General features: G+C 36.5%; 2 protein-coding genes across 2 annotated transcripts; one reads left to right on the top strand and one right to left on the bottom strand.

The window, feature by feature from the left end:
- Positions 1-2,145: 2,145 nt before the first annotated feature.
- Positions 2,146-3,495, top strand: LOC134755625 (gamma-butyrobetaine dioxygenase). Its single transcript, XM_063692117.1, has one exon. The coding sequence runs from the start codon at positions 2,218-2,220 to the stop codon at positions 3,451-3,453; it is 1,236 nt and encodes a 411-aa protein (XP_063548187.1). The 5' UTR covers positions 2,146-2,217; the 3' UTR covers positions 3,454-3,495.
- A 150-nt stretch (positions 3,496-3,645) lies between these two features.
- On the bottom strand, positions 3,646-4,491 carry LOC134755626 (mitotic spindle assembly checkpoint protein MAD2B). Its single transcript, XM_063692119.1, has one exon. It carries the CDS (start codon positions 4,269-4,271, stop codon positions 3,687-3,689), a length of 585 nt encoding a protein of 194 aa, XP_063548189.1. The 5' UTR covers positions 4,272-4,491; the 3' UTR covers positions 3,646-3,686.
- Between the last annotated feature and the right edge of the window lie 6,487 nt (positions 4,492-10,978).

Raw genomic sequence — 10,978 nt, 5'->3', positions numbered from 1 at the left:
ACTTCCTATTATGATATGATATGACTACATATATTCACCTTCCGCATGCCTTTCGCTGATGCACAAATAAATTGTGCAGCACAATACGGAAAATTTAATTTAATTAACAATATTTTGTCACGTGAGAATACGAGTCACATGAACGTCATCAGTCGAGTATGTAATGTAGTTTATAAAACAACTGATCATAGTCTGCTCACAAAATACACATAATGTTCCAAAATGGCTGTCACATATGGACAGACAGACGGAAGACCGGACGGACAGACGGACTAAACAAAACTGTAAGGATTCCGTTTTTGCCATTTTGGCTACTGAAGGCCGTATGCCCGGAGCGTATGACAGGTACACGCTACCCGCAACGTCTCCAAGTATCTTCATGGCGAACGGTTTGACCGAAGGTCGAGCTCCGCGAAGATATTAAGGTCAGAAGTGACCAAGAGAGACGTGCTTCTGTAGTGTTCAAACACAAAACTTTAGTACCTACAAGTGTATGCATGCATGGTTCTTGCGACTTCCACAAACACCTACTTGCGAAGTGCTCGCCATCGGCCTTCGCATTCAGACAATTTAACTGCTAATCAAGTTCGGTAAAATAATTTTTGTATCAATACAGTTTTGTTTTTTTTTTCTAATAGGCTACACTTATTTAGGCTTTGTTCGCGAGGTTGTACAGCTCATAACAGAACCTCCCTTGTGCTTAAAATTCATCATCTTCCTCGCGTTATCCCGGCATTTTTAGCCACGCCACGGCTCATGGGAGCCTGGGGTCCGCTTGGCAACTAATATCAAGGTACAATTTTTTACGAAAGCGACTGCCATTATTAGGATTAGTCCCGTTTCCTCGCGATGTTTTCCTTTCCGGAAAAGCGACTGTTAAAACCTATCTTAACAAGGTACAATAAGTAGGTATTAGTCCATACAAATACCAAAGCAAATACCTAATACTTACCTAATCTAGATAGATTAAGTCTCTCATTTCTATGATATAATAATAAAAACTAATTAAGGCGACATCTACCGAAATTCTTGTGTACTTGCAGAAGTACTCTATGAACTTAGTTTAGCTATGTCATTATATGTAATAGTTCATAACCAATCCGTAGTGTCATAGTGTGGCACTGCACTTAGCTATATAAGCTTCTACATGTATGTAAATACGATCACTTTTTTCAACCAGCCTTCTGTTAACATTAAGCCGGGCCGGGGTTTGAACCCGCGACCTCCGGATTGAAAGTCGCACGCTCTTACCGCTAGGCCACCAGCGCTTGTGTTTGAAGTAAGGTTTTGAAAAGTTTACGACAAGAAACAGTGCCAATATAGAGGGCGCTATTTGGCTGGTTTACGTGAACCTGGTTCAAATCGGTACTTCGAAAACTTTTTGGTTTTTTTACTGTTGTTTTTGTATTAGCATTCCGATCACTGCTACCACACAAAATTTCACGATTCTAGGACTTCAGGAACCAATGTTTTCAGGATTAGAGGTATTTTTAGGTACCCCCATTTTAAGGGGTTGCAGGGCGAAAGTTACAGATTTCTGGTCACCATATGTGTCTGCATACAGACCCATCCCTACATGCCAAATTTCAGCCTTCTAAGACTTCAGGAAGTAGTCTGTATTTTCTATGACGCGAATTTCATGTGTTTCGGACAGTGAAAATTAAGGTACTATAAAATTTTAAGTATAATAGGTAGCTTAATAAAACTTGGTGTTTTTGATAAGTCTACTGAGTACATGGTATACAAAAAATTACAGCTCTAGCATTGTCCAAGACGAAGCTACGAGAGTACGAAAATACGGCGAAACGTGCCGAGAAAAGATATGCACTGCCTTTTGCCCTTTGTCTCGTCTTGGCGGGGGCACGGCCGTGACCCCAGATATTAAGCACGAGAGGTGAAACAACTCCTTGCTAATAATTTACGTTATAAAATCTGTCTTAAGGAAAAGAGCTATTTTTAACCTACGGTTAACGGCCATTGGTGTAGGTTAATAATCGTATTTCCTGACCTCGTAAAAGTACCTATATCAAAAGCAAATTCAGAATCCGTATGCCATGTATTGCGTGACAAATCGGGTTCTGGTTCTGATACTAAACCAGATTTGCCGAGCAGTGACCTTACACAATTAGGTAATTATACAGTCTAATTATCTACTATCACAATGGTTTGTGTCAACCAACTTATCTCTTATCATTTAGCATTGTACAAGGGAGCAAAATGCTCGCGTTCAGACAACTCTGCACAAATATACCCATATCTAACATATTAAAAAGTAGTGTTACTCAAATTCATACACAGAATGCGCTTTTTAAACAATCTGATACTTTAAAGCTGGTTATAAGTGGACAATCTTTGCAATTTCCCTACGTGTGGTTGAGGGATAACTGCCAGTGCGAACAGTGTTTCCACCGATCAGCGAAAAGCCGGACAGTTGATTGGAGCAAATTCGACTTAAAAGTTAAAGCAAAAGATGTCCAGAAAGGCGAAAATTCTTTGAAGCTTACCTGGGATGACGGGCATATATCGGAGTTTGACTTAAAGTGGCTCAAGTTCAGGAATTTTACTGCAGAAAATAAGAAAATGTATGACAGTGCTATTTATAAACCTGCCAAAATTACGTGGGAAGGTAAGGATTTTCAGAAGATCTGTTCTAAACATGATTATGATGAGATTTTGAACTCAAACCAGGCATTGTACAATTGGTTACATAGTCTATCAGTTTATGGAGTAGCTTTGATTCAAAACACACCAAATTCTGCTACAGCTATAGACAAAATTGTGGACACCATTGGATTTACACGGAGAACACATTATGGCGTCAAATTTGTGGTGCAAAATGTACCTAATACCAGTAATGTAGCATATCTCAATACCAATCTGCAAGTGCATATTGACTTGCCATACTATGAATATTGTCCAGGAGTAAATATGTTGCACTGTTTAGAGCAAACTCAAAGTCAAGGCGGAGAGAATATTCTCTCTGACGCTCACTATGTGGCGTCATACATTAAACAAAACCATCCAGAACAGTTTAAACTTCTAACAGATGTTGATATTGAATGGAGTGACATTGGAACCGAGGATGGTAATGAATTCTTCAAACTACACAGATCTCCAGTTATTTGCTTAGATAAACATGGAGAAGTAATGAGAATTAATTTCTCTGTGCCTCAAAGAGGGAATTATTTTCTGGGGCCGATAGAACTAGTTCAACCTTGGTATGAAGCATGGGCCTTATTTCTGAATTTAAATCATAAGTTATCTGCTAAATTCAAGACTAAAGCTGGGGACATTTTGACTTTTGATAACATAAGGTTGCTTCATGGGCGGAATGCATATGAAGACAGCTCAAATAATGTCCGTAAATTGATTGGTGCCTATGTGGATTGGGATGAAATATACTCCCGGTGGAGATGTTTAAAAGTTAAATTGGAAAATATGGATGGTGTTTGATATACTGTTATAGTTTTTAGCAAATTGAAACACACTTTTAATAACATGTAGGTACAGAATATATTTCATTTTAAAATGAATTAAATGTACATTTAAATATTCTAATTATATTTTTCTTAGATATGCCACTATTATAATAGGATTGTTTCTGGAAGCTGTAATTTTAACTTCTGAATTGTAAATGTTATACAGCAGTTGTTGTATAAAGTTTAGTTACAGTAAAGTATGAATCCTTATTTTATTTCTACATAGGTATCTATATTGTAACATCTTAAATTAAATCTCCTTAATGGAATAATATTATTTATCTCGTCTGCTGCCCCCTCCACTTCAACAAAAGGAAAATCCTCCAATTCAGGGTTATTTGCCAATGCAACAACGTTAGATTCATTTGTATGTATAAATATTGAGAAGCTACAGTCGTCGGGAACAAAGAACTTCTCACTATTGCTGACCAAATTCAAGCAAAAGGCTCGAAGATTTTGCTCAGCTTGAATCAAATAGGCGTCGGAATTCTCATCTGACTGTTTTTGTTTCTCAAAATCAAAAACAAAATTGATCACAGGTTTGTAGTTTACATCTGTAACCGAAAACTCCGCGCGTCTCAGTTGCTCGCTCTTCAAACATTCTGCAATATTTTTGAGACACAGGTCGATATATTGGTTGACTTCAGGATGAATGCACCGGTAAACTACGATGCTGTACTTTTTTCTCATTTCGAAGACACTTTTCGGGTAGACAGAGACGTAATACAGAATGTTATGGAAGGCAACGGCTAGAAATTCAATCGCAATGTCCACGAAACAATTATCAGTCATCGTGAAAGTGGGGTTAATGATAAACCAGGATCAATCATTTCACCAATCACGAATTCCCGTTCCCGCTCAAAAACATAACCACTGATAAATTGATTCATCTAAGCACTATTATTTTAAATAGTTTATTTTCAAAAAATTGAACGAATTTTTTAACAAAACAAATCACAAACTTCGCAAGGGGGAAGGGCCAGCCCATAGGCCAGCCCAGCTGTTGATGACATTGACATTTATTTGACACAATGAAGTGACGTTTCCGGTTGAAATAACGCAGAGTACAAAATATGTGCTTATAGCACATAAAAAAAGACGAAAACAAACAAATTTTAGAGTACATATAGTTAAAAAAAACTATACTTATCCTTTTCTTTTGACTATAATAACATAGTTTGTCAAAAGACTGTTTCATTTCAGACAGACAGAGAGAATCATACTATCTTTGTCTTCCACTAGTACATACTAGCACCCTAGAAAAGAGGATGAGTATAGTTTTTTTTTGTTCTTATTTACCTCAGAATAATGACTAAAGCAAAGAAGCCGGGCAAAAATAAAAGCTTGGTAAAAGATATCGTATTCACAACACGTTATTACTTTTTGTCTATGAGTGAGTGAGACAACAATCCGCAAGTTCTTTCGTTTTTTTCAGTATTGTCATAAGATGAACTGAGGGAAATGTCAAATGGTTCTATGTGGTTCTATAATATAATCCAGCCAAATAAAATATAAGTTCGTTATTTCACAGGTAGGTGTCAACTGTAACAACTTGACATAGTCGTATTATTTTAGTTGAAATATTTCGGGATGTTTCAGCGGTCATCTTGGTTTATTTTAATTATATTCTTGCTATTCCTGAAAGATTGTTGGAAAACGTGTTGAGTTTTTATTTGTAATGGTTTGAAGTTCTCTTTGTGATAATGTCTTGTGTGATCGAGGGCTGTAAATCGCATACAGGAAGAAAAGAAAATACGCACGAACCGATAACCTTTAATCGGTGAGTTTTGTTCAATTTTGAAGAAATTAATTTATAGGACCTGACCCTAAACATAGAAATCGATATATTGTTTATGTAATTATTACTTGCATTCAAGTCTATATAGATTTTTGCATAAATTTTCGAACTTTTCTGCTAAGTATGAAAGGTTATATTTTTGGCATAGTGATGTATCGACCTCAGATCAATAACCTATCGACATTTACAGCTTTCTTATAGTTTGGCCCAGGACTGTCTCATTTTAATTGATGAGTACAGTCAAGGGCATAAATATATATACATTCCCAAAGTCTCAAAAATATGTGTACGCTCAGACAATAAAATCGTGTTCACATATTTTTAAGCCATTTGTCTGGATCGATATTTTTGCCTTCGACTGTACCTATAGTTTTCTTTGTTCTTACTTACTGACAGATTGTGTTTGCCAGACTATAGTTTAATACTAAAAACCGGTCAAGTGCGGGTCGGACGCGCGCACCAAGGGGACCGTACTTTTTAGTATTTGTTGTTATAGCGGCAACAGAAATACATCATCTGTGAAAATTTCAACTGTCTAGCTATCACGGTTCATGAGATACAGCCTGGTGACAGACAGACGGACAGCGAAGTATTAGTAATAGGGTCCCGTCTTTACCCTTTGGGTACGGAACCCTAATAAAAAAGACATTAATGATCATTGATGAATGTTCCTTTTTATTTCAGATTTCCAAAGGACGAGGAATAGGGGATATTACTGCAATGTTCTGCCACCAGAGTGCAGCACTAGCTTTTTTAGTGCACCGTATCGTAACTTATTCATACTGTACCTTTAACAGGTTTTTGACAAGTTTTCAGGGGACCTACCGGAAAACTCGAATCCGAAATTTCGTTATCTAGCTGCCTCTTTATCGCTCGAATACGCAAGAGTGACAGAGATGTTAGATAACGAAAGTTCGATTTTCTTGTTTCGCGATAGACCCTCAGATTGTGATAGTGGCGCCACCTACGCCGAGTTTCGCGTAATATTCCCTATTATTAAATATAAAAAATATATTACACGAACGTTTTTTTTTTCATTTCCTATTTGGTACAGTCAGCTGCACAGAAAAGGTACCCCACGTCCATACTAATTTACAGAACTTTGTATGCAGGGGGGGTGCCTTTTCTCTGCAGCTGACTGTACATGACTAGAAACTATACTTAGTCTTTTAGCATTAGAAAAAACGGTAAACCATTTCCACGTGTCTTTTTATTGACAAGTTTTTTTATAAATATAGCAATATTTTACTTATGAAAGCAAAAGTATGTAAATGATCGTATATTATATTTGTTGTGACTTATTTTCAAAGTGTTTTTCGATAAAACGACACGTTAAGATCGCTCGCCTTCTTTCTAATGATAAAAAAACGAGAGGTATAGTTAGACGGTTCTGAGTGGTAGACTGCAAATGAGATAAAAGCTATATTAGGGACATGCATTAATCCTCATATCAGGCGGCTCTTTGATTCCAAGGATTGCATAATTTTTATACTTTTTAATGATTTTTAGAATATGAAAATTATAAAAAGTATAAAAGTTATGCAATCCTTGTATTCCACGCATTTTATTTCATTTCAACGAGCCGCCTGCTACAGATTTCTTGAAATTGCCGCGTTTTTTCAGGTTCAACTTTCATTAGCCAGATCAATTTGCCAATTTCGTGATAATTTTTTTACACTGCACATAAACTTATGCATAATTTATCGATATAAAAAGTCGACACAGTCACATCCCTAGCAAATTATCAAACTTATGACACCGTACGTAAATGAGAAATAACAAGCATATATGCATCTCTTTTCGGCACATTATCTAATTCGTAAGGAAGTAAAGTACGGGTATACATATTTGCGAAGCATTTTTACCCGACTTCTATGCTTTAGTCATTATTCCGAGTTATTTACTGACAATTTGGTTTGACCAATTCAATGAGGGATAACGCGTATGAATTCGCCGCTAGGGGCGCTAGTGTAGATGGGGTCTTTTCCATAGTTCGAAATGTCAAATGTCACTTGTCACTTCAATGACTGACAGCTGTTCTTTAGTCTTTTGGACCTCATTTTGGACCACCATCAACAGAGGCGCCAACTGGTGAGCAAAAAAACGATAGCCCTCATTTACAAATATGGAATCAATAAAATCAAATACTTGCAATGCTTTCGGAAAAGGAAGCTATTAAGAAAAAATAAAATGGTAAAAATTGCGAATGGCAAAAATCGCGATCTGGAAAAAACTATTTCCGGAAGAGTACACGCCAACTACTTTTTGGTTTGTGGAATACCATCCTTAGTCATTTCATTAGAAATGACACCTACCTGCGCGAGTTTTCCGAACTACCCACACTTCATCTAGTTTTGCACAGACTATAGGGTTACTCCGAGTTTGTGCGGAAAGAGAAGTGGAATTTATGGGGTCCAATCCCAATACATTCCACGACGCTTCTCTTTCCGAACAGACTCTAGTAGGCATAGTTGGTCAAGCAAATCTTGTCAGTAGAAAAAGGCGGCAAATTTAAAAAATGTAGGCGCCAAGCGATATCGTCCCATAGAAAATTTCGCGCCTTTCTCTACTGACAAGATTTGCTTGACCTTACCTATCATTACCTATGGTTTACGCCATTTGATTACATACCTACTTACTACAACCATCATGCCGATTGACATTGCAATGTTTTATTTATTTATTTCAAATGTCATTTTCTGCTATAGAAACAATGATCATAGGCAGGATTTTAGGGCTATGCAAATAATTATTATTATTTATTTATTTTTGTTTACAAATGTCTATGCTATGTATTATTAAAATTTAAATGGTTCTTACTGTACTGTGTGGTAGGGAACAAAGGCTGGTATTTTTATAATAACCAAAAAAGCAACTTAAAAATGAAATTTATTTACCATAATTTATGTATTTTACACTACAATAACAGCACTGTGACTTTCTTCTTACTGCCTTTATTTATCTGGAATAGCCTCAAGCCCCTGGAAAAGGTAAAATATTACTATATTATAAAGTAGGTACTAATTTATTTATATTACTTAAATACTCACATTGACTTTGTAGGGGTTGCCAGTTAGCCTCATGTCACGCTGGTATGTGTGGCGGTCCCACCTTTCCAACATGGAGCGTCTGTAATGCTGCAACATAAAAATAGCAGATTTATTAAACTGAAGCACATACTGCTTGCCCTTAGAGTTGGTCAAAGACGCCTAGTCTTAGTGAGATGGCATATAGTCGAGAACTTGGGACGGGCTCCGCCACGGGGTTCAAGGCATTAGCCCTGATTGCTAGACGCCGGTTCGAATACGCTTTCACCACTGGAGGGCTTCGTCACTTTTTCTTTAATATATGACATCTTCTGGTGCTTTATTTCTTGCATGGTGTAAAATAATTATTTTAAATACAGTCAAATACCCTATTATCCTAATTTCAAAAATTGGAGTGACCCAATTCCTAAAATTGTCACATGTTCAACAAAAACAATCTACAACAGGTGATATGTTTTTGGTGGTTTGTATCGTTTCCTTTTTAATACTGGTAACAAACTATGTACTGTCTTAGTTAAATTTTTATAGTTTGACTAATTTATTTATTGTGTTTACTGTTTATGTTGATCATGTTTATGATATTTTGAGATGTATAAATAGGATACTCCGTTTTTGCTCGAATTTGATTGTTTCAGGCAAACAGACAAATGTCAGTTAACCTCCCCCCACTCCATTTTCAGTCAACCAACAACCTGGATACCTTAAAATTGAACCCAGCTTTAAATCATATCTAATGTGCGTTATTGCAGGCCAAAATGTTGAAAAATATATTGAAAAGTAATATTAAAGATAATAATTAGCTCAGTTACTATTTAAAATTGGTTATTGAACTGAAACTTAGTGACAAAATAGATAATCTGTGCATACGAAAACTAGTCAGTGTTACCTAACAGGTTGTTTTGATGCGGTACTTACGTTGCCTATTATAAGGTTGTGGCAATGATATAGGCCCCACCCAGGCAAGCCCAGGGCTGCTGTAATAATGCAGAAACTAGGCAGAATTTCGTACCACATTTTAATGAGATGCCCAGCAAAATATTACAGAAATATTGTACTCGTTCGTGAAGTGACAGTAGACTGTGTGTTGCCAGTTAATTTATTTGAAAAGAAGAAGAAAACTAAAGAACGTAAGTAGAGATCTAATCTAAAGAGATCCACAGACTTTGCAACAAATCGTACATGGCTGTGTGATGTATATATAGTTTGTCAAGGGACTGTCTCATTTCAAACATAGACAGAGAGAATCATACTATCTTTGTGTTACACTAGTACTAACACCCAAAAGAAAAGAAGGAGTATAGTTTTTTTGTTCTTATTTACTGACAATTTGGTTTGACCAACTATATAAAGTATACTCTGGCACAGTCTATAAAACAATACAGTCATTCGACGAAGCCGTCTAGACAGGGCAATATCGTGCGGGGTGCGAGGGGCGAGGGGTGGGTCGCGCGCACCCGAGCTGGATACATCGCCATTGCTAGTAGCTCGGTACTACTTACAGAGCTAACGTGTTTTATTTGAAATGTAAACATTTTTTGGGCAGTTGTGTAAAAGTCTATGACAGCCCTACTGTGTTCTTGTGCGGTGTCGGCATTTACGCAAACATCAAAGGCGTAGGTCCACTTACTTTTTACACTGTGACTCTGGCTGGGATGGGTTAGGGTGGTATACTACCTGTCCAATGTTATTGCGTCTCACTCTCTCACTAAGCAAAATGTGAGACGCAATACACATTGGACAAAGAAATTTGAGATGGAATGGCATGCCAACTTGTCAGTAGAAAAAGGCGTGAAATTAAAAATTTGTATGGAAGAACGATGAACGATCCTTAACGCTTACATTTTTTTGCCACCTTTTTCTACTGGCAAAGTTGGCTTGCCAGATTATATTTTCTACATAATTTTTCGAATAGGACGATTTTTAGAATGTGGAAAAAAATTAGGGCACTTAGTACAGGGAGAGATAACGATGCCTCTTTCTCCTGGGTGTACCAGAAATAGTGCAGTTTAAAACGGGTTCGGATTTTAATTGTAACCTGATAGTTTATTCTAGGAAAATCTGATCTAGGTATTCTATTTACTACTTGAATGTACGGCGGATTAATGTAATAAAATAACTAGCTTTTCCTCTTACATTTCCATTTACCAAGTAATGCGCCCACCACAATCCATAGCCAGGCAAAGCCAAAGAACCAAAAATTATAAAATAAGCTGGAAGAATATTAAACCACATCTTATAAGGACAGTAAAAGATTCGCTAACAGATAGGAATTATGACATTTATGACTTTCCAAATTGACTTAAACTTGAAATGATGCCATATGCATTTTTATTAAAACATGTTTTTTATGGCCAGTATATCACATAATCACACATACTAACTTGGTGGAGGGTGGAGTTGAATAGTTGAGGTATAATACCAAAGAATTTATAATACCTTGTATCAACCTTGTATTCTTTGGGTATATATCATATATTATACTACTCTTTGGTATATATAAATAATATGCAATTAAGCAAACTATTTAATATTTTTCAATTCAAAAGGGATGGCTCCACTACAAAGAATACAATACTCCAACAAGTTATTTTACATTCAATCGTGTAAGTCACCCGTTGGTGGAGATATAATCTAACAATGATACTTTTTTATTT

Source organism: Cydia strobilella, chromosome 3, assembly GCF_947568885.1.
Source record: "Cydia strobilella chromosome 3, ilCydStro3.1, whole genome shotgun sequence".
NCBI lineage: Eukaryota > Metazoa > Arthropoda > Insecta > Lepidoptera > Tortricidae > Cydia > Cydia strobilella.
Note: the sequence above shows the minus strand (reverse complement) of the source record. Positions and strands in the feature narration are given on the sequence as shown.

What these genes read in the sequence shown, in the direction of transcription:
- LOC134755625 (XM_063692117.1), top strand. Translation starts at nt 2,218, where the DNA reads ATGCTCGCGTTCAGACAACTCTGCACAAATATACCCATATCTAACATA.
- LOC134755626 (XM_063692119.1), bottom strand. Translation starts at nt 4,271, where the DNA reads ATGACTGATAATTGTTTCGTGGACATTGCGATTGAATTTCTAGCCGTT.